General features: G+C 39.9%; 1 protein-coding gene across 1 annotated transcript; it reads right to left on the minus strand.

Moving 5' to 3' along the window:
• Window positions 1-312: 312 nt before the first annotated feature.
• Window positions 313-25,715, minus strand: LOC105391084 (phospholipid-transporting ATPase ABCA3). Its single transcript, XM_038109278.2, has 32 exons — window positions 25,470-25,715; window positions 21,791-22,033; window positions 21,050-21,390; window positions 16,418-16,591; window positions 15,821-16,065; window positions 15,477-15,587; window positions 14,873-15,017; window positions 12,942-13,115; window positions 12,259-12,471; window positions 11,923-12,008; window positions 11,455-11,584; window positions 10,812-11,041; window positions 9,409-9,574; window positions 8,572-8,805; window positions 8,115-8,256; window positions 7,633-7,766; window positions 6,986-7,101; window positions 6,509-6,612; window positions 5,717-5,867; window positions 5,089-5,304; window positions 4,706-4,810; window positions 4,292-4,463; window positions 3,746-3,871; window positions 3,507-3,627; window positions 3,250-3,383; window positions 2,920-3,044; window positions 2,481-2,661; window positions 2,224-2,385; window positions 1,812-1,969; window positions 1,367-1,655; window positions 1,143-1,248; window positions 313-911 (listed from the first exon to the last, which is right to left on the minus strand). The coding sequence occupies exons 2-32, from the start codon at window positions 22,021-22,023 to the stop codon at window positions 725-727; spliced, it is 5,211 nt and encodes a 1,736-aa protein (XP_037965206.2). The 5' UTR covers window positions 22,024-22,033; window positions 25,470-25,715; the 3' UTR covers window positions 313-724.
• Window positions 25,716-27,214: the final 1,499 nt, after the last annotated feature.

Genomic DNA, 27,214 nt, shown 5'->3' on the forward strand with positions numbered 1-27,214 from the left:
CTGTAAAATAAATGTAGCGGTGTATTTGTTATTATCTAAGAGTGGTGTTTGTAATTAATGTTTATAGATTTTTTGTAATAAAATAAGTATATTTTATTCAATAGTTGGTTTCCTTTTCTAATTAAATAGTTTTTTATCTATCCGTTACAAAGTAGATAGCATTTACAGTGAGCTTACTAAACTTGTATTCAAAGTGCATATATTTGAAATTCATTCCTACAAACATTACAGTTGTGATTGACGTAAGTCCATATATTTTTTTACTATCACAAATACAATACTTTATCTAGTAGTTAAATAGCACACACAATGTACAAAAATATAAATATAATTTAATAGTAAAAAGTATTAGTAGTATAAAAGTATTACAATCACTAAATAGGTTGGTGTAGCACAGCATGGATTAAAGTAACCCTTTCTTTTGTCTTAAACAAGTAGAACATAGGTATATCACTTATTGAGCGTTTACACGGGTGACTAAAACGCACGGTTATCACAGCGCAAGAAAAAACAACCGTCTAAGCTCCCTTTCCACTCAAAGGTGTTCAATGGGAGAGAGCGAGAGAGTGGCACGACACGACGTCGTATCAGTGTTTACGTGTTGGAGCCCTAATTTCGGCTACATCACCAGACTTGCTCTCCCAGCACTGAGGAGCGACTTGCGACGAAAATCCACCCCCAGTCTCTCCAAATCCTCCCTTATAAACGACCCAGTCTCTGCACCCTATAACTCAGTAGTCTGCGTCTGATACTTGGTGAACTGCAGGAAGATCTGCTCGAGGGTTGTCTGCGAGATGCTGTAGTCCTCCACCGCCAGGGTGCGCTTGGCGCGCTCCATGGTGCCGAACATGCGAGACCAGCGCATGGAGCGGTCCGGCAGGTAGTACGTCAGGAGGCCTTGGTACTCCTCCCTGGGAGAAAGAAGAGGAGTTACTCGGTGAAATGGCGTGGTTTGACTATTAATTAATACGGAAGATAGTTAAGCATATCAGCTGATTAAGGGGGCTTCTGCTAAAGCCGCTGAGGTGTAATCAAATTTCGTAATCGATAAGGTTTAAATTTTAAATTGTTGTGGCTGACTTTTTGGGTCACACTTCCAGGGATACGAAAGCACACACGGATGCTAGCGTATTTATACTTACATTAGTTTTGGTTCTGTGAAGTTTAAGTTGACGTAGTCCTTCACTGCTACTGTTTGAACATTGGTGAGATCATCAGCCACGTTCAATTTGATTGTCAATGTAAATCCTGAAACGTAAAAGAAATAGTTGCAAAATAGTTAGCAGTTTTATTTTCATCTCGTCACGTTTCACACTCATAACAATAAAAACATCACGCTTTCGAGCTTAAAAACTGATCGACTAACCTTCAGAGAATTTATTCTTCAGATGTTGCGGCGTGCCCAAACACATGAACTGACCGTTCACCATCACAGTCAACCTGGAACACAGCGCCTCACATTCTTCCATACTATGCGACGTGAGTACCACACTTCTGCCACTTCTTGTGGCTTTGCGAATGGCCCTCCAGACTTGCCGCTTGGCCGCCGGGTCCACGCCTGTTGTAGGCTCGTCCAGGAATATACAACGCCCGTAACCCATCAAGGCTACAGCTGTGCTAAGCTTACGTTTGTTGCCGCCGGAGTATTGGTATACCTGTAATAGCATAATGGTGACATAAGATTCGGTATTCCACATAAATAAATGCAGTTAGAATAACAACGTTAAAAACCATGATAAGGTCATATACATGTACATATTAAAAGTAAATTAAAAAGTTATGACTAACACCTTATTATATTCTTTACATACCCTTTTGTCTAAATGTTTAGTAAAGCCAAGACTATTAGCCAAGTATTCTGTGAGCGCCACAATCGTATTCGGCTTTAGGCCTCGCAATAAAGCGTAGAACCTCAAGGTCTCTCTGCCCGTCAGTTCCTCGAATAGAGCGTCGAATTGAGGACAGTAACCTTAAACCGAAAAGTAATGGATGACAATGGAGTCTGTAATAATTAAAATAAAATGGCACTCATCTACCAAAGGGATATAAAATTGTGCTATAATTTTTATATATAGTGTTGCAAAAAGGGTATATATGCTGCACATGTAGGTTTCGGCTTAGTCTACCCTGTAGAAATTGGAACTAGGTAACTAATTCAAGAAATTTTAACATTATTAATTCGATATTAGTATTTTTTTATAAGTAAGTAATTGCTTTACACACCAATGTTCTCATGAACTTTCTTTATGTTTTTGGTAACGGAATGGCCGCGTACGAAGGCGTCGCCGCTAGACACAGTCTCATCTCCCATCAACATCTTGAATGTTGTGGTTTTTCCAGCTCCATTCACCCCAAGTAATCCGAAGCACTCCATTTCACCAACACCTGAAAATTAAAATACAAATATTGGGTTTTAAAAGACAGTGGGGAATTATGGCGACAGGTTAAATCATCATCATAAAACGTGCGAGATAACTTACTAAATGAAACTTGATTAACAGCCAAGTTTTTGCCGTAATATTTGGAGAGGTTTTTAGCGACTAGGTTGTGTTGCTTCGTCCCGGCCTCTCCAATAAAGTCCACATGTTTGGCTTCCTCGACCACATCATCGTCCTGAGAGTTAGGGTCAATCGGCGGTGGAACTTTGTTGCGGTTAAATATCTGAGAAAAACATTAATATGCATTTAGACTTATACAGAGGGTATCACCTGATTCCAGTGTTGAGTCAACATAACTTCATTAATTATTTTTGGTTTATAGCTACTTTTTTATATGTAGTCAACTCAAGCACGTATTAGATATATATAAAATGTATTCAAAACGACTAGTCTAATTAGTAATCCGAGAAAAAAATACTCATTTTGTCTTATGCTATGTGGATGATATCCTAATGTATGACCAATACATTGGCTTACTTACTTTACTGTAAATCCTGTATTCGATAAACATGAGCATGGCCCAGAATATGATACAAGACAACAGCGTGCTGAGGATGTACCGGAGCACTCCCGGTTCTTCATAGTTGAAGTACGCGTCCTGTTCAACTACGAAATAAATATTAAATGTAATGACACAAACGAGCAGAATAAACTAGTCTTTTCAAATGTATATAGATTGTTTCTAAATTGAATGGGGTCGACTTTCATTTTACGACTTTTGCTCATTCGCGAATAGAACAAAATTTGCTGAAAACTACCATGTCGGCTAAAAATACCCTTTTTTAACTCCTTCAATAAGACTAATACTTACAACAGCACGTAGTTTGATTAAATGAACACAGGAATTCTGGCGTACATTGATCGGGTGTTAGTATTCCAGCACTGATGAAGAAATCGCACCCTTTGATACACGACCATTCCTTCAAGCTAATCTCGTGGACTTTCCTGTAAAATTAAGATAACAATTTAAGAGTAATTTTGGCACTAAATATAAGATAAATCTTTACAATAATTTGAAACAAGAGATACGTTGACTTATTTAACAAAAAATAATTAATTTAGACTTACTTTACGGATGTCACCAGACTGTAAAGTGGGAAGAACTGAAGTATACTATCCATTATATCAGGAATTTGTTCATTAACATCCAATGAATACAGAGCTTCAACTATCTGTGCACCCATCAAACCTGTAAGTATAAAATAAAAACTAACATATATTATTTACTTGAAATGTTTAGGTCCTAGTCATAATTGATATAAATTCCTAGGTACCTATAGGTAATACAGTAGTTAGGTATCACTTACCAAGCAAAGAGTTGGTAAACACCAGTACAACGAATCCAAATGCGGGTCCGCTGAACAAGTACGACAGTAGATACAGCATTGGCGTCACCGCCGCGCCGTACAGCACCAGGAGCAGAAACATACGAGCTGGAACAAAAACAATAATTATGAAAGTTTCAGAAGGGCATATATGCAGCATCATCGTAGTGTCTACGAGTCAAAACAAATTAGCAAAAAATAAGGGGGAGCTGATAAACCTGTCAATATTGATATACCAAACGCTAACGCTGCTGAGTTGCAGAAGTAGACTTGCTAATGTCGACCTTAAATTCCTTTATTTCACAGTATACTTACGGCAGAAAGAGACGGACATAGATTTAATGCCGACATTAGCTTAATGTTCCTTTCTGCAACTTAGTGCTAGTCAGGCATTAAATTTAATAACATAACCATTCATCCTCAGCTGGATTTCCTCTCCCCAACAGCGTCATAGCCAGCGGTCTGATACACTAAACATCAAAAATAGGTAGTTATACCTACATAATATAAATCAATTTATCAACTTACACAACTCAATGGCACTGGACAAGCCGGTGACCTGGAAGGCCACGCACGAGACGATGAAGGTCAGGCTGATGATCATGAAGTAGAGCCAGTCGAAGACGGCCGCACTGCCCCACATCACCACTGGCTGCAGGCCTGACGCCTTCTGCAGGAGCTTGGCACGGGACAACCGCTCCTAGAGTGAAGGTAATGGTGAGTCAGTACCTGTAAATGAACCTTCTTTCTGTCCTTCAATAGAAGAGTTTATTTTACCTACTCGTTTTAATACGGACATTTTTGTTTCTGTTGTTGACGAAAATTTATGGCTTCATAAACGGTGATTTAGGAAAAAATACAAAAAATAATTTGAATTAAAACTCTTCAGTAATAATTATGGTGTATCTTCTCTGTCTACTGTCGATTATTTTCAGCGGTTACCTTGATGTAGAACATGATGAAGACCGCGCTGACGATGCTGACGCTGTTGCCCAGTCCGTTGGAGAACTGCATCGATAGCAAGACCACTATCAATCGCAAATCATTCTGGAATATAATACATTTGTATTATTAGCGCGTTATCAATGCCTACTTGTTGTGTCGAAATTGCGTGTCTCAGTCGATACCTTAGACATGCCACGATTCTATAGTTTAGAACAAAACCAAGCATATTCCATGCCATGTAACATTATATTTTATGGTGTAATTAAATCCTATATCCCAAAAAGGGGCCCTTTTTTAGTCAAAGAGAGTAATAAAGAAAATATTACTGGAACAGATAAACTTATTATTGTTATTGTGAGTTATTTGTTAAAATAACTCACAGTATCCTCATAGTTAGTCTCAAGCGGGTGGTTAGTGACGTTCAGCTGAGCCCCAGGCAGCACAGCCTTCAACAGAGCCTTGTGGAGCGTCGCCAGGGATATCGCCACGTCGTGGTAGCCGAAGTTGCTGAACCACGCCGTCGCGGTCGCGTTATCGAAAGACGCCCCGATCAGCACTTGCGTACGCATCGTGCTTAGGGTTAGGGCGTCCGTACTCTGAAAATAAAGTAATTTGTAGTAATTTTGGGTTTATAAAATGAAATTTAACTGTTATCAAACTGTAGGTATTATCATTTAAAAAAATATATATTTTGGATGAAATTCGACACATTCATAGGGCGCTTGAACGACTTGACTTGAGACGAGACTTGACATCTTTAACTCTCTGACTATGTTTTGATGGTAAGGCCTTAAGTACTAGTGTTTAAAATAATACCAACTGAAACTTTTCATATAAAAATTGCACTACGAAGTCACCAAGGCTTTTTTATAGAGGACATATCAGGTATTGTGAGGAGCTACTTGATAGAGACCAGTCCAGCAGTGGAAGATTGTAGGCTTATGACGAGCATAGTCATGATGGTGCAATAACTGGTAAATTAGCGTAGAATCTAGAAGAAAGCCAAACCTGATTAATGTAATATTCAGGTATCGTGTCGTCTTCCACTACAGTCAACCGCGTGGTGCTGTCGTTGAACAGATCCCGGTACGCCTCCACGGCTCCCGATGTGATGTTCGACACGTTATTGTAGTTCAGATACGTCTCCGTTTCGAGGAAGCTGAGAAAATATTTAACGATTAACATCCACACTAATATCTATCATTGTAAGTAGATAAAAATATAACGACGATGGACCACCTAAAGATAGCGACTAAAATTTAATATTCACTCGATGAATAGGTCCCTATACTCTTGACTCGCTACGATATGCCGAATGATCAGCAGGCGACAATTACAAGTTGATGATGATTTGTATAGATGTATAATAGAGTTCGACCACATATATATCCTGACCAATTTTTCTGTAGATTTATTTCTGTTTTATGATGTATACTCTACTTAGGTTAGGTTAGGTTTACACAAGCTGTAATCGCCTTTTTCTTTCAGCCTTACTTTAACTTTTTTACTTACCAGAAGATACCTACAAAAACTTCTACAAAAACAAATGCAGCAGCTTCTACAAAAGCAAGAGCTGCTATTGCGACGCCATTTTTGGTCAAGTTACGTGAATCGCAGTGTACTGTCAGATGCAACCTGACCCTCTTGCAAGTACACTGCGATTCACGTAACTTGACCAAAAATTGTGTCGCAATAGCAGCTCGTGAGGCGAAAATTGTGAATTCATGTATCCACGCCACGTTGCATTTGTTTCTGTACCTTCTGGTAGAAATTAAAGTACATCTGTACCTAACAACTCACCCCTGGTTGAGCGTGAGGTGCCTCTCCTGCACGTTGTCGGTGAGAGACACCATGTACTGCAGGATGCCGAGCGTCGCGTTGATGATCACCAGCGGGATCAGGATCTGTCCATGTTGAGGATGTAAATACAGGATGTTCAGCTGTTATTTTGTATGATATTTGGATAGATGTCACTGTTAAACCGAACCATATTTCATTTCATTTCAAACTGCCATTGACTTATTTATTACTAGCGCAAGGCAAACCGAAAATGGCACCCTCGCGTTGTCCCTAAAATCTTATCTCATTTATTATAATTTGTTTGAATTAGGGCCCGCGCGCCGGTGACATTATCTTTACGCAATATGTTCTGACGGGCGCATTCTTCCACAAGCAATCCAGGCAACTGAGGCAAATAAGCCTTTTCATGGTCCTTCGAGCCGGACTTCCATCTATAAGGTCAGCCACCGTGATCTGTGAGCTGCCACTTTCACTGACCTGCAGCAGCAGCAGGCCCCAGGAGCGGCTCCACACCAGCCACAGCTTGAGCCACATGGCGCGCGCGTGCTGCCAGACCAGCGCCGCGCCCGAGAGCGTCTGCTGCTGACCGTCCACTGCGGAGGAATGCTCAAATTAAAACAATAACAAAATAAAGGTTGTCTGGCAGACATCGCTTTTAGTGATAAGACCTTTTGTACGCTAATTAAGTTACAACTTGTTTGGTTTTTGGTGTACAAATAAAATGTACCTATTCTATCTATCTATCTATTGCCCCTGGCTGGTAGTATCCACCGCAAGCAATAATGAATTGCATCGCTAACTTGGTGATGAAATTTGCTTTACTTGGGTCTGTTTTCGACGCCGAATAGCATTTAGGTAGCTTATGATGACCGGGCAGTGCAGTACTATATATTGTGATCATCATCAGCCACGATTTCGATGTCTGTAGTTAGTGACTTCTTCTTCTCCATTGTCCCTAGTGTGGATCCAAACACGAGTGCTCCGGATGGAGTACGGCAAGTGAGCGTGCCATCAACAGCTCCGGCACCTGTCAGGACATCAGGGTCTCACCACCCCGAGGCGACTCTCCTTGTGGCTATACGCTGCAGCGGCTAGATCCACTGCTCCATGGACGGGAGACTCACAGTATTCCGTGGAGCCCCCGCAGCCGGGGCAGTCGGAGCCCTCGCAGCCGGGGCACTCCGTGTCTTCACTGAGCGCGTCGGTGGCGGTGGCGGCGTCCGAGTCGGCGCCGTCGTGCACCACGTCTGAACCCACCCTAAAAATCACAAGAATCGTAGGTAGGATTTGTGATTTCCCATAAGCTTCGTTTAAAAAGATTTTTTCATATGCTGCCGTCCATTAATCACGTGAGGTCGATTTCTCTTTTTTGACGCCCCCTCCCCCCTGGTGATATTTGGTGAGGTTTGGGAATCCCTCCCCCCCCCTTTGAACCTCACGTGATTAATGGCGGTAAAAGTAGCCTAGGTCATATTTTGTTCATACAGGATCATAAATCTTCATACATGTGTTTCATTTCATTACAAACAAAATATGGATAGGGAATGGTTACATTTTTTTTGTAAATATCAGTGTGAAACATGCTGCATAAAATATGAGCACTTACGACATAAAGACATCTTCTATGGTGGTCGCAGATAGCCCGTAGTCCTTAAACCCGATACTTTCCATGTTGTTCTCTAAATCCGTGAGGAGATCTTCGAATATGTGACTGTGGTCATTAGACAGCGAATACGTAACTTCTTTACCTGAAAATTAACATGGAAAAATTGTAATGAAGTGGTAACATAGGTTGTAAAAAAAAATAGACACGTCATTACTTTTTCTTTCAAAATTGACGGATTATTAGGTATACAAAAAAAATGATTTTGGAATTTGGCTCTAGTCGAAAGTGATAGCAAATAAAGTGAATCGTCGTACATTTATATTTACAACTTAAATTCTCATCTAATTAACATGCTTCATCACCATTCTAATTCTGACGTTCAAGATTAGTGAAAAATAAAAAAGCCATCACTGAAATCCCACGGGAAACCGGGCTTGTTGATATTTTTTTTACCAACCTTTATCACCCCCAACGGGCACATCAGGAATATACTTCTTGATCAACTCCGTGCAGGCGTCCTTATTGAACGCTTCACCCTTCACTATGACAAGGGTGTATCCGACGCCGTAGTGCTTCTTGAGGAAGTAGGGCGAGCCCACGCACTGCAGCTTGCCGCCGGACATGATGGCGATACGGTCGCCGAGGTAGTCCGCCTCGTCCATGAAATGCGTGGTCAGGATCATTGCGCGGTCTGGGAGGGTAGTAGGTATGGAAATAATTAATTTAATTTAACATTGATGATGATTGATGGCATAGGTAATATGATTTACTGGTATTAGATTTTGTAAATAATTTATCATCATCTATGTCGAATGGAGTACAGCTTGAACAAGCAACGTGAGAAAATCTACAATCTCAACGTTTGTTAGGGGAGCGCGAACCGTTTTTTATATACTTACAAAAGTACCTAGAGTCAACTATACATTTGACATGCATATCGATAGCGATAATAACTATTGCTATGTAATAGGTGATAGGTATCTGGGGGCCTGCCCAACAACACGGTTAATGCGATTCTAACCTTTAATATTAAGCATCACAAGACCCGTGTTAATTTTTAGTACATCCACATGACGCGACGAGGTGCGCACGACATATTGTTTTTAAATCCAAACTAGCATAGATTTTCCGATGGTACAAAAATGTAATCTACATTGACCTTTCTTCTCAGAGCTATGCCGACGCAGAGCCAGCGCTTCTGCCCGCCCGAGCAGAAGTGGGACAGTAACATGTGCACTGACCTTTCTTCTCAGAGCTATGCCGACGCAAACTGGTATAGTCCATGTACACTGACCTTTCTTCTCCTGCTGCAGCAGGTGCCACAGCGCGCGGCGCGAGGCCGGGTCCATGCCGGACGTGGGCTCGTCCAGCAGCACCACGCGCGCGCCGCCGCTCAGGGCTATGCCCACGCAGAGCCGCCGCTTCTGACCGCCCGACAGGCCGCCTGATTGGTAGTCGCGCTGCAGTGAGGGGTAAAGTAAAGTAATTCATAATAATAATAATATGTGGGGACATCTCACACACCGCCATCCGACCCCAAACAAGGCTACTTGGTAATATGGGTATCGGACAGCTGGTATATCTACAAAAAGACATAGATAGATACATATTAAATATAAATATCAACACCCAAGATCCGAGTACACAATGATATCTATTTTTAAACAAATATCTGCCCCAGCCGGCAATCTAACCCGGGACCTTCAGCCTAGCAGTCAGGGTCACTAAGCACTACTCCATTCGGTCGGCAAATTACATACGAAAATTATAATATAGTTTTCTATAATTACCTACCAGCTAACTGGCATAGCCATGGCTGGTTTAACCAAATTGACAAACAGGTAAGGAGCTGATACTATACTATACATATACCTACAGAATCGTTTGTAATTTTAGTTCGTATTGGAATGGAAATATTCGTCATGGCGAAAAGGAAGCCAGTAGTATTCAGGGGCTTTAAGTTGCGTTACTTACATACATAACAATTTCACAAATGATAGGGTAGGGACAGCTTCATAATACATATTTTTTGTACCTTGCCTAACTAATTGACGTAATTGATTGTCAATGTTTGTATGAATGAATCAAGGCTGTTAGTGAGAAGATAAGGTACTTACTTACCAATCAATTGTGTGTTTGGTTGTACTTTATATAAAAATCTTTCATACTCATATTGCAAATAAATTAATATTAAAATTCGTCTTATTGTTTTTGCAACTGGATAAAAATTATTAGGTAAGTCACAATAAATAACATCAATAGGTATGATGGTATTCATTCTGATTATTAGTGATGTGATGATTCACACTTTGATTATCGCTAATTTTAATGATCACTTGATAAAACTATCAATATTGATAATTAAAAGCTACTTAAAAATAAGATATTTATGACTGGCTAACTAACTCATCACCGATGTTTTAGCGATAAGTACCTACACTTGTATCCTCTCACGTTTTTAGTTTCTGAATTCATTTTGATAATAATAGAATTGATAAAATAAATTAAAAGTATGAAGTCAAAACACCTGCACCTTTATTGCACCCGAGTCGTCGTAACTATTGAATTTAGTTTTACATATCGTGATGTAGAGACCTAATTAAAGGTAGTCCATAAGAATCGGCTCAGTCCTTCAAACGTTAACTACCGATTTCTAACTAATTAACGTTGATTCTTAAATGACTCACAACCACATACCTTCTCCTGCATCTCCAGTTTCTCGATCAAGCTCTCGATCTCCTCAGCCAGCCCCTCCCCGCTCAGCCCCTTCAGCCTTCCAAAGAACTCCAGGTGCTCCCTGACAGTGAGTTCGCTGAACAGCACGTTGTGTTGCGGGCACAGGCCGACCTGCGCGCGCGCCGCCTTCAGTTGATGCGCGATGTCGTAGCCTGCTAGCCAGATGGAGCCGCTGGTTGCTGATACGTTGCCTGTGGGTTAGGTGGTGGTTTAGGGATTCGTTTTTTGGTATCAGTAATAATAATAGTGTGCACTGTACAAGACATCCTGAAAAAGGCTATTCGGTATATGGAACGCCGCCGCTCCAGGCTACTGGATCCTTGGCTTCAACAGTAGATGTATAAGGCGAACCGACTATTCCTACTGACCGTTGTGGCGCTACTTGAAAAAGGCCTATTGGCTGACGATTATGATGATGGATGGAATTCTACTAATATTAAAGAAGCAAAACTTTGTGAGAAAGTTCGTAACCCTTTCAGAAAAACTATTGTACGGATTTTCACCACGGGATATCTATTTATAGCAAAGCGGAGCTAACAGACAACAGCTAGCTTAGAAATAATTGCCTAAAATAATGATTTCAAAATATCTACAAGCAACTCACCAGTGAGCATCGAGATGGTGGTGGACTTGCCGGCGCCATTGTGCCCCAATAGCACCGTGATCTGGTCGTTGAAGATGTTCAGACTCAGATTGTTCACCGCCACATTCGCCCCGTACACCTTCGTCAGATTCTAGAAACAATGTTAGAAGTTGTGTGATACATTTACGTAACTAAGTTTAGTTATCTTCATCAGCATGTAATCGTCTATTGTGGAATATAGACCGCTTCCAATGAGCACCATAAAAATCTAGAAACCCTCATCCTCAATCCAGCGACTATACCAGCAAGTTTTTCTGGTTGTGGTCTACAATTGGGAACTTATCTGACCAACGCTCATTGGTGCATCCGCAGATATGAACGGCCACTGCTTCATCAGCTTGAATACTTTCACCACGGCGAGCAATCATATTAGCTTATATAGCTCTGTGTTTGTCACCAGAAGACAAATCTGTAAGTGGAAATACTAACCGATATCTTGACTCCCGGAGTATAATCCTTCGGGTCCTCCTCTTTAGTGACATCGTGTTGCGTCTCGTCTACTATTACCACGCCATCTGCAACAAATATTATAGCACACCCTTTTTAATTGATAACTACTTGTATAAGTATTTTCTCCCCTCCTTAACACATGAGTTGACTCATCTGTTCCATGTACATCTACGGCCGGCGCATCCTGGACCCCTTGACTGACAACTAATCTATCTGACCAATCCTCTCACCACTGTGACAAACTCTAGAGCAGCTCTAGTGCTTTTCACCGACACACAAAAAAAAGAAGATTCCACCGTATCCACTATCACTTACCGCTAGCCTTCCCGTCGCTCCACCAGAACTCCCTCGTGAACGGGAAGTACCAGGGCCGCGCCGTGCCGAAGGGCCCCGGCATGACCTGCTCGCAGTACAACGCCACTAGCAAGTACAGGGCACAGTCCAGTACGATCATGAGCACCACGTGGCCGAAGAGCAGGCGCGGCTCGTCGGCCGCGGGGGTGAAGAAGAACTTGCCCCATTGGAGACCTGGTGGGGAGTTGAAAGTAATTTTTATGATATGCTTAGCAATGGATTAGTAGGCTTGCTAAGAATGTTCTTGAATAAGTCACTGAAATTAATGCTAACCATTCTAACCAGTCCAGCCGTCTTCCACGTTGTCACAGACAGATACAGATATACCAGACTAATCACTCATTTTATTCCTTCTCAGTAATCAGATTCCACGGCTTGGATCCGTTATAGACGTCGATAGACTCGTTTAAAGTACCTACGTTCCAAGGTTCCAACAATTGCAGCGCTGTATTTAAATGCTGTATGATAACGAATCCGTGCACAGGGAAGGCAAAGACAGTAACTTTCCCCAACTAGAAAATCAGAAGCGTCAAGGGTTAAGCGTGTCCCCAGCAGGCAAACTGTTAGCGGCGATATACTGAGATAGTCAAATTCAGTTGGTCGCTAACAGTTGGCATACTGCGGACACGGCGTTAAGGACTCACCCCCATTGCTCTCCTCAGTGATCATGAGCTGGAAGGCGTAGGACATAGCGGTGTTGACGCTGAGGCACGCCAGCACCTGCGCCGCCAGAGACACGCTCTCGTCCATGGACAGCAGCACCGCCGGGATGTACAGGATGAACCACGTCACGCCCATGAACAGCGCCGCTGTGCTGGCTGCGGCCCCACGGAATTATTCATGGTTAAATGTGAGGTTAGTAAGGTACAAACGAACGCGAGAAACGCACAACAAGTGTTTTATCAGAGCGTACGTCAATCATCATCTTCAATTGATCAAATTTGTGGGTCTGACCTGTCAGATCTGTGTGCTGCTCCTGACATATTTTATAGATGTTTCATACATCATCAGTATTTTTGTCAGAAGAATTCTCAGTAGGTAGGTATGAGGAAGTTGTTAAACGGAGTTAAGAGGATAACTGGCCAAGGTTGTAAGACTGTGTGTTTGCCAATGCAATAATGAGAAACAAAGTTCCAAATATGTATAGGAGAAACTAATTTTGGAGCTAGATAGGTAGCGGAGCAGTGCATACTCGTTTCCGCGTTCCGAATACCGATTTTTTATAAGTTTTATGTTATCCCTTGCTACATTAGCCCACTAAGTGCCAATTTCTCTATTCTCGGTTGGACCATAACTAGGGAGTAGTGGTTAACTTTTGACACATCTGTCATGATTTTTATACGGAGATGACGTTTAATTTATAAATCAATCCCTGTCGGTTAGATAACCGACAATGGAGAAATTGGCACTAAAGCAGTTTGGATTATTCTGCCATGTCATTGGTGGATTTTTACCTAGATTTTTAACACCCGTTCAGCAAATATGACCACGTTTTTAAACGTATAAAAATATCTTATTTAATCTAGGTCTCACGAATCATAGTAGGATTAATTCATAAACTATACGTGTGTACTTTCATAAGATAAAATGGTTTTTATAGTACATTATTTACCTTGTAATTAGGTTAATAGTACGTTTTCTAATTTTATCAAAATGTTTTCATGCCATGGAATGAATAACAAACAATAATATTGACACATAAACCTTATCATTATAAGTGCAAATCACTTCAAAAACATATCATTCTGTTATTGATAATTAAGAACCTACCTAAAATATAATAAGGTAAGTAACTATGCACTAAATCTGAGCCCGAATTATCCTATCCTATGCGTTCTTGTGATATGGTTGAATTGGTACCTATGCGTCTCGTCTATCACAGACGAAATGGTTACAACATCGTTGTTGTGAGTATAGCCCTATAGGTACCTAATGTACCAGTACTCAGTACCTTCAGTTCAGTCTTAAAACTCAAACCATAATCTCCTGACTTTTACGTAACATCAGTATAACATCGTCGCATACATAGTCTGTTTCAGGAAATGCAGGTGAATGAATTAAGATCGTGAGGCGGCGCACAATTGGTACCGTATACAAAGGTGATTCAATGGGTTTGTGAATGCACTATTTTCCTGTAAGTACATCTAAGATGCCGTCATAAAATTAAATAGGTACTTATGCTGAAACACAGAATAATAACTAGTGTTGAAATATTAAGCTGTAAAAACAGAAGTAAAGTTGTATGTACCTACAACCACATTTTACAACCAACCGGAATACGAATACTTGTGAGTTGTGACCTAAATAGTGTCTTCTCCGCATTGGACAAGACAAAAATTTAATGATATTATACCTGCTGGCCTAGCACGGGCGCAAGACGCGGACGTCAAGACGTGACAAAAGTTCTCCGTCACGCTCGCTTTTGAGGCCGCACGATGACAGGGTGTTCCAAAAAGGGTATACTTAAGTATACTAAACCGAACGGGGGTGACTCAGGGAGTCATTCTGAAAAACTTTTGTTGTAAGAGTTTTGCAAGCTAGCCCTTCTGAAGTTTTTACATAAAACTTAACTGACCTTTAGCGAAGAAGCTGCTGACCATGAAGCAGAGGAAGATGACGCAGACCAGGTACAGCAGCGTGAAGAAGAGCAGCACCGACCACGGCGTGTGCGTGAACACGGCAAACTCGCTGAAACCTTCAGGTGTCGTGAACCAGTTTATCTGACGGAGGAAGTTTATGTTTGATGCTAATAAATATAAGATTAAGTTCAAATTTTGCCAAACTCGATTAGATCGTAACCAGGGATTGGTTCATCAATTATAGGTCATCTCCATATTCAATTGTGATTTATGTGTCAAAAGTCAACCAATAATCCCTGGTTATGCTCTAAACCACTATGGCGAAATTGGCAATAAGTAGGATAAAAACTATAGGGTCACTCGATCGATCAGTGTGATCGTGTTCTATATTGGAGACTGCAACTAGGGTAGGACACCCTCCGGCTAGATGGCGTGACGACTTGCGAAAGGTGGCTGGTAAATATTGGATGCGGAGAGCAAAAGATCACATCCAGTAGCGCGCTTTGAGAGACGCTTAACTGCTAAAGGCTGAAGATCAAAAGGGCATGAATGAATCATCATGCTCATAATCATATGAGAAAGTTTCTAGAATTAACGAACCTTTAAAAGCAGCACTATTAACACAGCAATGACGAGAAGAAATAGGAATTGTTTGCAAAACCAAGCCGTCCAGTGCAACCAGGTGGGGAGACCCATAATTTTCATTGCTTCCTGAAAAACAAGTCGAATTTTAAAATTGAATATTAAATCCTGAAAACTTCCTCTTTTTAGTTACTTACATATTCAATCGAGCTCTATTTTTCCCAGCCGGACTGAAGAAATTACATTCTAAGTAGGTTGTGGTCAGATAATATTAGGTCTTCTTTATGAGACTGTCGCGCGTACTTTTCTTCTATTTCCAGTGAAACAAAATTTTCACAGCCCTAAATGCCCTACACACTCACCTTCAGCTGCGATTCCTTCTCAACAGTGACAGCCCTGACCAGATTAACGGCCGTGTAACTGAAGCTCAGAATAAAGAACATGGGGAACAACAGAAGCAGGGCCTGTATCGCCCCGTCCAGGGTGTAGGGCGGGTGGGGGAACCTCTGGATCTTCACGTCCAGGTCTAGACTCTGTCCAGTCATCCTGGAGATGAGCTCCATAGAGATGCATTGCTGGAGTGCTATGAACATCTCGTTCACGTAACCTGATGGGTGGAATTGCGGTTTTAGGATAATTTTGGAGAAGAGCTATAGGTACTTATACATAATTATAGTAATTGAAAGAGGAGAACGAAAGATGATGTCCAAATCTGAAATTTCTACGAATTACTATCTTACTAATGCCTGCCGTAGTTCAATCGCTTGTTGTAGCTCTATAGTCAGGCCAAAAATCGTTCGTTTTTGCTTTAGTCTAGGCTTGAATTTAATACTGAATCACATTGCAGAAGAATACACTCAAAACTAGGTAATTAAATACCTATGCTATGTTAAGAAAATAAATAGATATGTAAGTAGGTATGCAACAAGACTCTAAACACTCTAAAGAAACACACATACCGGGATCGTTCCCGCCCTCATACGAGTACGGGAACCGCGGCCCCGGGGTCGGGTACGTAGGGAACACGAGCGTGGTGCGCCACGAGCGCCCGCCCTGCCCGAAGAACGAGTTCAGACGGGGCTTCTCGGGGAAGCGGAGCGCGTAGGACATGTTCAGAGGTATGGTTGTCGCTCCTGTTGATTGCATGTTAGTATGATATGTTTGAAATAGGAAGGTACCGGTATTATGCACTTACATTTGAAATAAGGCTGTTTTTAACATCATGCGGGATTCATCGCGCATGCGGTAATGCCCCGCGGTCATACAATATGCTATATGCTCGCGAGACGCGGGAAAATAGCGGCCATCCCGCGTGCGTGATGAAATCCGCATGTTGTTAAAAACAGCCTTAGAAGGTACGGTCTAGAGTCAGCTGCATTAACAATATACACTTTTGTAGCTTGTCAAGTCAAATTCTCAAAAAGCTGCCTATTCATGCAATCAGACATCAGTTTTATAGTTAAGTAGCTGGGTGAATTTCACGCGGCCAAAAATTGCGTGGCATCAATGAAATCGGTACTAAAAAACCAAGTTATCATTTTCTAATATTTTTTTCCGGTTAAGTGAAATAGTTATCTATGTGTAGCACTAAATATTTTATTAATAGGATTAATGGATATTTTTAAAAAAAAATATTAAACCCCCAAATCTTTCATTGCCGTGTCTGTCCCCACGTTACCACGTTTTGTATTATTCTTCATTGATGAAAAAATATTGAGTATTGATAGTTAAACTTAGTTTCATTTGATACATTAATAGTTAAAGTATTGTCACGGAATACATTTATTGAAATATATAAAGAATATAACGAACGGTAAGTGAAAATTCATGTGTCCCAGAACTTCTGTTCATTGCCGTGTCCTAAACATGATCAAGGCTATTGTTTTACCTATGAACTTGGGTGCCCCTCTCAGTGCGCTAATCGTTTCTTACAAGTGTCGCCTAACTGCTCGACGTGGAAGGAGGTACATCGGTGCCCGCGTTTTTGCGCTATAGTGAAAATCAGTAAAAATTTTGGGGACTGGACATTTTTTCTTTCATTGCCGTGGATAGATATAACTTCTATAAAATTAAGTTTGTCTTCTAGAGTAAGCATTCAAAAGAAAGCTTTTTGAAAATATTTACCTTATAAAGTGTTTATTTCTTCGAATAGTTAATACTTTTTTAGTTATTTATATTTAATGCCTTGATTTTCATCGCCATGCTTTCATTTCCGTGGCTTCCGTGGCCAATATTTGCTATGGCAATGAAAAAAAAGCCAGGGCAATGAAAAAAAATTCATTGCCATGTCTTGTAAAATAATTTTTATTCATTGCCGTGGTTATGTTATTCATTTCCGTGGCCAGGTTATTCATTTCCGTGACTCATGTTTTCATCGCCGTGGTATGTATGATTAGGCAAAGTAACATATCTTTTACCTGTAATACAGGTAATACCGATCACTGACATTACCTACAGAACTAGTCAAATTACCTCTTTTTGCAGTGCGTTAAAACGGGTGCGTATCGCGATGTATAAAAACGAAATATATTACATTAATAATAACAATTACAACATAATTATAATGAACGTTATGTATAAATAAGACCGAAGGTAGCTCAGTCGGGTAAGCGCCCGCTTCCCACTCCAATAATGCGAGTGCGAATTCCGGCGCTGACATGTACCAATGTGTTCCTTTTAATTTAAATACAATGTATACCATCGCTCTTACGGTGAAGGAAAACATCGTGAAGAACCCTGCATATCTACCTATAGATTTAGCACATCTAGATAATATATGAACCCACCAACTCGCTGTGGACCAGCGTGGTGGGAAATGGTCCAAGCTTAGAAAGGCAGCAGCTTAGACCTTGGGGATATGCACATTGCACAAAGGTCCCATTCGAGAGAGCCAGTTGCAGGTACTTACACCTCCCACAGATAGTAGAATAGAATATAATAGAACATACATCTCTGCAGGAACTCATCTGGATGCTAAGTGGCCTTAATGCTGCTTGCAACGTGTAGACCTCCGTATGAACTTGGGCAAGACAAAAGTCATGTAGAATGTTCACATAAAACCGGAGCCGGTGATCGTTCGTGAGACAACTATCGAAGTTGTGCAATAATATGACTACCTGAGGCAGACTTCGGCTAGGCAGAAGCAACTTCGACAAGGAGGCTGAAAGGCGCATCCAACAGTCTTCAACCATTGCGCCCTGCCAGTTATGACATATGGTGCAGAGGGTTCTACCTTTTTTGGCCTAAGATTTATTTGCCTAATCTCGTATTACATAGTAACGTTTGGTCAAAGTCTCGTTTCGCCGAAAATTGTATGGCATAAATCTCGATTAGTAAAAAGTTATTTCGCATAATCTTATTTAGCCTAATAACGGTATGGTCAAATCTCAAATAGCCTAACAATACTATGGCATAGCTTATAAAAACTACTAATATTCATTTGGCTTTAACTTTGACGAAGCGTCTCCCTATATAGTGCAAACTGGTGCCTTGCGTTAGGTATTTAATTTTCCGCTATGTGGGTAACGTTTCGCTGCGCTCCGCTTTGCTTTCGACGAACATGTGCACCTAACATGCTCCTCCTCGCTTTGCTCGTCGACCTACCTTTAGGTTTCGATCCCATGGGGTTTAATGGCGATTGTAATAATTATAATGGTCATTCACTTTCGATATTTTGATCATTCAATATCGTGATTTTCGGGATGTAGGAGAAAAATACCACAATTTGTACATTTAAAACATACTGAATATAGTATTTATTAAGATAATATTAGGAGAAACAAGATTATACCAATACGAACAATTTGAGCAAACGAGACTTAGATGTTTCAAGTTTGTGCCAAAAGAGTTTTAGACGAAACGAGTCTTATGCCACATAAGTCTTGGCAAAGTGATGATTCTACCAAAAAACTTTAGACCTTACGAGTTATGCGAAATGAGTTTAGGATAATAAAGATTAGGCGAGATGAGGGGAACCCGGTGCGGAGACCTGGACACTGATGGTGGGACTGGTCCACCGATTTAAAGTCACTCAGCGTGCTATGGAGAGAGCTATGCTTGGGGTTTATCTAATGGATGGTATCAGAAAAGAAGTTATACGTCAGAGGACTAAGGTTACCAACATAGCTGTCAAAATATGCAAGTATAGGCAGGTAGCCGGTAGTGGCTGGGTTCGGAAGACCGAGGACCGAGTGTTGTGGCGCTTTTTGGGAGAGGCCTATGTCCAGCATTGGATGATTATAGGCTGATGATGACAACATGTACATTTCATATTATTATACCAATTAAAATATACTATGATTTACCATAAAGTTCATAAAATATTCTATCATATCACATAATGTGTGTTAAATTACACAACACCATCAAAACCTCTAGCACCACAACCTAAAGATAGGTGCGATGACGAGAAAAGCAAGGAGGAGCGGTTAAGTGCACATGTTCAGCAAAAGCGAAGCAGGGCTACATGGGGAGACGCTCTATGTTTAGGTTTTGGTGCAAGGAGTTTTGACTGCGTTATTTTTATTAGCGCTATGTAGGGAGACGCTTAGCTGACCAACATGTGCACCTAACCGCACACGCCTATGTTTATATTTTGGTGCTAGGTGTTTTGCCGGTGTTGTGTAATTCAGCACAGAGAATATATGTCATATTATAGTATATTTTATGAATTTTACATAAAATGAACAGTATACATATTGGGTATTATACCTTATAAAAATATAGATGTTCTAGGTAAGGTTTATTATATGTTGTGAACGTTATTAGTGTGAAATGAAACATTTTGTTTTATACGTCGCAATACGGGCCCCACAATGCTACTTAGAGAATTCCATACTATATTCTTATTTTTTTATACATACTGTCGTTCTTTCTTTCGTTCCAATATCTATCCATATATTTCTGCCATACATGCCTGTCTAAGTTTGCGTTTCCCTCACAGTCTTTTTTAAAAATTGCAGTGGATTGATTCTTTCACTTCCATTGTATACAGTTCTTTCATTGCCGTGGAAGTTTGTTTCATTGCCGTGGGCCTTTGTTTCATTGCCGTGGACGCTTGTTTCATTGCCGTGAACGCATGTTTCATCGCCGTGGCACGAAATTTTTAATCATCCGTATCTTGTTAAGTTTTTAACTTATCTGCTACCCATTTAGTAAGAACACTAACATTAACAAAAACTTTAATAAAAGCGTTTTTCTAATATAAAAAACCTTAAGATAAAAAAGTCCACGGAAATGAAGATTTTTTAGGACTTGTTGAAATCCACCCAGCTGTGGTTGGAAAAGGTGCAAACGTACTAGCTACTGAACGTACGTACTTACTGACAATTACAATACGTAGGTAAGTACCTAGTTATAAAATTACACTGAAGTGGAAACACTCGACAAAATAAACAATTAGGTTAGCAATAAGTATACATGCACTATGAGAGTACAGCCGCACTTGTATCGTACGGAGTGTCAGCTATTATGTAAGTACATTAGTATATTAGTTTCTTCTTTCTTACATTGGTAAGTGGTCAACTCGGTAATAAGGCTATCGTTGGTTATTCTTATCTACTTAAGTATGGGTGTATCTCTAAAATGCTCACCGAGTAGTTCATCCGGAAACTCCACAGCCGCAATGACAGTTCGCGTCGACTCTTCATTTCTATAAATTCCTTTGAGCTCTGCGCTGTTTTCATACCCTACCGAGTTCACTAAAATCTTCAAAAGATCTAAAACATCATCAGGTAGCTGTGTCGGATCTAGATTTTCCAGAATACCAGGATCAAAACCTGGAATGAAATTCTCTAGCTGCTCAATCAGGAGCGGTAGAAGAACTTTATAATTGTTGACAAGCAATTTGAGAGATGCCATCTGCACCACGTCTTGTAGGACCGGGCTGGTTGGGGAGTACGCTATGGACATTCTTGTTACATTCATGCCGGCTCTGAAAATGTTGTTAGTAGAGTTAGTAGGTAGGTTGTGGTTGGGTATCATTATTAGTTGGTAAGTTATAAGAAATTAACCTGATAGGCAGATAAAGCTCTAAATTCGGTGCGTAAAGAGGATATCCGAAGCGAAAGCCTATTGCGGAGATGTTTTGATTATTGTTTTGGCCGCCATATTCGTAGCGTTAGACCGTTGAGAAGGGAGTTGACGGGACTCACTTCTCAACCGTCTCTCTACAGGTTATCTGCGAATTGCGTCCGCACTGGGCTTCCGCTCAACACAGCGGAAGCGCTCAATGCATAGCTAGGTACGCAAGTCATTTAGTAAGTATAAGTAGGTAGGTACCTATTCTGCATTCTAAACTACCATAAAATAAAAATAAAACTAAAAGCACTTACAAAACAACAGACGAATACTGCAGCGTGTGCGCCGGGAACGGCGGATAGTCCACCCTGTCTTCCATAGTCGGCATGATCTGAGACCGAAGCACCATCACCAGAGACATGGCCAGTACAGGCACCAGGAGCTCCGCCACAGTCTGCGCCGGATGCCGCCATTGTATCAGGAAGTTCTTCCACATCAGAAGGCGGAACTTCGTGAAGGCGCTCGCCTCGCGCTGGGCGCTTGTCATTGTTGGGTAGCTGGTGTGATGGAGATTGGGGGTAATTATTAAATTTAACAAACTTGAACTTATTAACTAGAATTTATCAATAATGACAAAATAAATAACGATTGTTGGTCATGGCAAATAGGGCTAAGTTTAAAATAACTAACTAGGTGTCCAGAGAATCGGCTAAATACCTACTGCAAATTGTAAAACTATATTTCCAGCTTCCATTACTGATATAGTTACCTATATTTTCCGCTGACAGAATAATTAAATGATTCGCTAAAAATTCTCAATAATAGTCTGCAGTTAACTCTTCATACCTAGAAATATTTCAGTGACCAACATTTTTGTTCCAGGTGATTCCTGTACGAACTTCGGAACAGAAAACATGACGTGAATGATATGGGCTGCTCTTCAAGATCGAATGGGTATTACCTACTCCGTGGAATGGGTCAATTTTACATCGACAAACATATTATTTATTATTGCTCACATCACTCTACCGACTATACAAACACTGATAATTTAATGATCCCATCAAATGTAATGAGTTAATGCAGCATGCACAGAGTATATTAACTATATTATTCTCATATTATTACTATTGGTGCGCGCACCAACATCAAAAAAGATCAGTTCCTGTGGTGACAAAGACAGTTTAGTAATCTGAAGAAATATGGCACCAACTCTTAGGGTGCTTAGTGCTTACATAGAAAAAAAAACGGGTAACCTGTACCGGTAACCTGATTATGCGAAAGCGCTCATGATAGATTTTAAAATCGAAATGCTCCGAGAGTGAGCGCTTTCGCATAATCAGGTTACCGGTACAGGTAGATACAGGTAACCCGGTTCTCTATGTAAGCACCCTTAGGTAGGTATATTTGTAATGTCACATAGAATTGGTGTAAATAAACCTTAAACCATTTCTTACTTTTTAGTGGTTTTACGAAGTCGGTTTTTTTACATTATTAATTTATTTTATTGTTTTTAGTTTATTTGCAATAATTTTCAATCAAATTTAAGATCCAAATGATACTTATAAGTCCTACTAATCGATACGAATCATTCAAGCCTAAACACGAGGTAGTTGCTATATACCTACCGTTGAGGAGTTCCCTTGACTGCCTTCCGTTTCCATCATCAGATCAGCTCAAGGTCACCATCATATTTTTTTGTTGTAAGAACTACATTTAGGGTAACGTAACGTACCTAGGGACATTTTCGACTACCCCAACTTTGAATGAAGCTATCGCAGCGTACAACTAAGATATTAATGTGAAATTTTCTTTATTCGGTAGGATATATAATCTATTATCACTAGTATTTGTGCTAAAGCTTTAGTGTGGCCAGATTTTATTAAATTAAGATAAAAGTAAAAATGCTTGTTTTGACCCAAGGTACGTTACACGTTTGTACCTTGGGACACTGTTTCCTATAGCTTTGTACTATGGAAAATGCAAACTTCTAAATAACGCCTTATATCTCTGTTCTTATTGATTTACTGCATCTCTCTTCTGTCTAGTTTCACTCTGGCACTAATAAGAACAGAGATATAAGGCGTTTTTAGATGTTTGCATTCTCCATAGTACAAAGCCATAGGAAACAGTGTCCCGAGGTACAAATTTAATCGTGTCCCAAGGTACAATAAAGCAATATTTAACCAAAATTTAAATATCTTTATTGTTAATTTAGGAATCTTTCAGATAATTGCCATGTCATAAAATTAAATAACTGAAAAGTTATACGTGACATCCATGTCTTTATTTTGAGCATGCCTCAATGAGATAAAGCAACACAAAAAACTATACAAAAGCTACTTTTGACTCCAAAAAACTTCACATTGTCTTCACCACACACTCGATGCTGGTATGATCACGAGACTCACTAGTTTTGCCAAGCGAGTAAAATACTATGCCTAGGGTAGAATTTTAATGTGTTTATTTAGCCGGTTTTTAAAATACAATCAATGTCCCGAGGTACAAGCGTCCCAAGGTACGTTACGTTACCCTACGTTCTAAATTTCATTAGAATCAGTTAATAGGTGCCCAAAATGGGGGTGAGATAAATAAATAAAATAAATAAATAATTAAATAAAATAAATATAAATAAATATGTGGGGACATCTCACACACGGCCATCCGACCCCAAGCTAGGCAGAACCTGTGATATGGGTGTCGGACAGCTGATATATCTACACAAATACATAGATAGATAGATACTAAATATAAATATCAACACCCAAGACCCGAGTACAAATATCTGTCTTTAAACAAATATCTGCCCCAGCCGGGAATCGAACCCGGGACCTTCGGCTCAGTAGTCAGGGTCACTAACCACTACGCCATTCGGTCGTCGAATGGCGTTAGTGGTTAATCCTAACTAATATTATAAATGCGAAAGTAACTGTGTCTGTCTGTCTGTCTGTCTGTCTGTCTGTCTGTTACTCTTTCACGCCAAAACTACTGAACGGATTTGAATGAAATTTGGTATACATACTGTCTAGACCCTGGGAAAAAACATAGGCTACTTTTTATCCCGGAATTCCCACGGGAAAACTTTTTAAGGCGAAGCGAAGCGCGCGGGAACAGCTAGTTGGTTATATATATAAAATTCTGAAAAAAATGGGACCACCTGGGAGCTCAACCCAATACAACAACAAAAAGATGAACATACTTACATAAAAAAAAATAAAACAAAAAATCCGACGAATTGAGAACCTCCTCCTTTTTTTGAAGTCGTTTAAAAATAGTTTTACATTAATTAAATTTTAATATTTAACTACCTACCTTCCTTTTGCTTGTGTAGGCTGTGTTTCCTAGGTGTCAAAGAAAAGATTAACGCTGGAATAACGAGTCGTTGAGATATTGGACAATTATAGGTATTATGCTGACGATGATGATGATGATTTCCTATATAGGTAGGTATACTTACCTATCCTCCTCGCATCAATAGGAGTTAGTTAGTTCGAACAAATTAAATAAGTAGGTAGTTAAGTACTTAGGTACCTACACAAATTACTTTTATACTAAACTAAATAAGTATATAAGTACCTACCTACTTATATTAAAATAATGCACCTTGAACGTAATTATTGAGTATAATCTACATATTAATCTGTACATAAAGCCAAATCATGTTATGATAAATTTAGACAACTACCTTCGTATCTACTCTAGGTAAGTACATAAGTATAGAGGTACTTAATCACTGATTAGGTTCTTTCATGAATTCCGTAAAATTTGTGAAAATGCACATCCTATGACGATCACTGGTTTAATCAAAACTGAAAAAGGTAAGTACAAACTTACTTACCTACTATTTATCCTTTTATTTTTTACTTTATATTTACGTACTATATATCGGCCGGATAGCATAATATGTATACTATCCGACCCTTTATTAACTCACTGTTATAGGTAGGTACTTACTTGAAACACCAACGTTAAACATAAGATATACTTAGCTACCTTTGTGCCAGCGTCCCAATAAATCCTGTGTCCAACTCCACTGGATCTCACACAACAATGTCCGGAAAACTCAACTTGTAATTCACACCAACACGTTATCCGCTAGCCAATCACGTTTCAAACTGACAATAGCAGGTGTAGCCCCTGCAGAAGTCTACCTAGACAATGATAAATATTCGCTTTGATAGCGATAGTGTTGTGATAAGCTTGTTGCTCAAAATATTTCAGTCTATAAGTACCTTAGCACTGACACACACTGACGCATACAGCGGTATCTAGTGCGTACCTCAGTACTCGCCACGCACTGGCCGGTATGTGAAGGGTGCAGATAAAGATTGGTACAGTCAGTAGTCCTCTGAAGTGCCTTTCAGGATAATTACTACTTAGATCACCCAATAAGTAGGTACCTACTAGGCCCTGACCGTGACACATCTAGTATGAGTGTACCTACCACTTCTAAATTCGGATCTTCTCTTCTCTAGAGTTCGGTTTTCGTAGCTTGGGCAATATTCCTGTAATTTTTTTTATAAGGCACCAAGTTGTAATCGGCTTGTATCTTTCAGATTTTATATATGAATCGAGGTTTGGACGGAAACATTCACTATTTAATTATCATCTCACTTCCTGTCAAAAGAAACAAAGGCTGTCGTAGTTGGGTAAGTAATACGAGGTATAAAAACGAATTGTATAACATTCACAAGGTATACGCCCATATGATATAAATTTATTAAGTATAACGATCACTGTGCATAACAAACGAAAGGCATAATTACTAAATACATAATTTCGTAAAGAATAACGTTCAAAAAGTATAATTTCAATTGATATAACGATTAAAATGCATAACGTTCATAATATATAACGTTTATAACATATATTCTACAACGGATATAATTATCATAATTTTTATTTATTTATTTATTTATTTATTTATTGTTAATGTATAATGCACAAAAAGTCTAAATGATTGTCGTATCGTAATTTCATTATTATTGGTGCTATGTGGGGAGACGCTCCGCTCCGCTTCGCTGCGCTCCGCTTTGGTTTCGACGAACATGTGCACCTAACACGCTCCTCCTCGCTTTGCTCGTCGTCGCACCTATCTTTAGGTTTTGGTACTAGGGGTTTTGACATTATTATTATTATTGGCGCTATGTGGGGAGACGCTCCGCTCCGCTTCGCTGCGCTCCGCTTTGGTTTCGACGAACATGTGCACCTAACACGCTCCTCCTCGCTTTGCTCGTCGTCGCACCTATCTTTAGGTTTTGGTGCTAGGGGGTTTGACGGTGTTGGGTAATTAAACACAGATTATGTTAGTATGTTTTATGAACTTTATACTAAATGATAGGTATATATTTTAAACGATATACGTAATGTATGTTATACGAATTGATATTAGTCCTCGTAAGTATTATATATTTTGATTTTATATAAAATGTACGTTATACCAATTGAATCTTATACCTTATGAAAATATAGATTTTGTTGTTATACGTAACGTTCATTATATGTTGTGAACGTTATTAATGTGAAATTATACATTTCGTTTTTATACGTTGCAATACGCACCCGTCGTAGTTAGGATAGATTCGTTCTGAGGGTGCAGTATCTGAAGGGAGCTGCTTCTTAGTTTGTGATTCAGAATTCAAAGTCCTATTCCACTATCACATACGAGATTTGAATTCGATTGCTAACTAGCTGACTCATCGATCGTACTCACACATAACTTTAGCCAGATTAGCGAG

The sequence above is a fragment of the Plutella xylostella genome, chromosome 17 (assembly GCF_932276165.1).
Source record: "Plutella xylostella chromosome 17, ilPluXylo3.1, whole genome shotgun sequence".
NCBI classification, from domain to species: domain Eukaryota; kingdom Metazoa; phylum Arthropoda; class Insecta; order Lepidoptera; family Plutellidae; genus Plutella; species Plutella xylostella.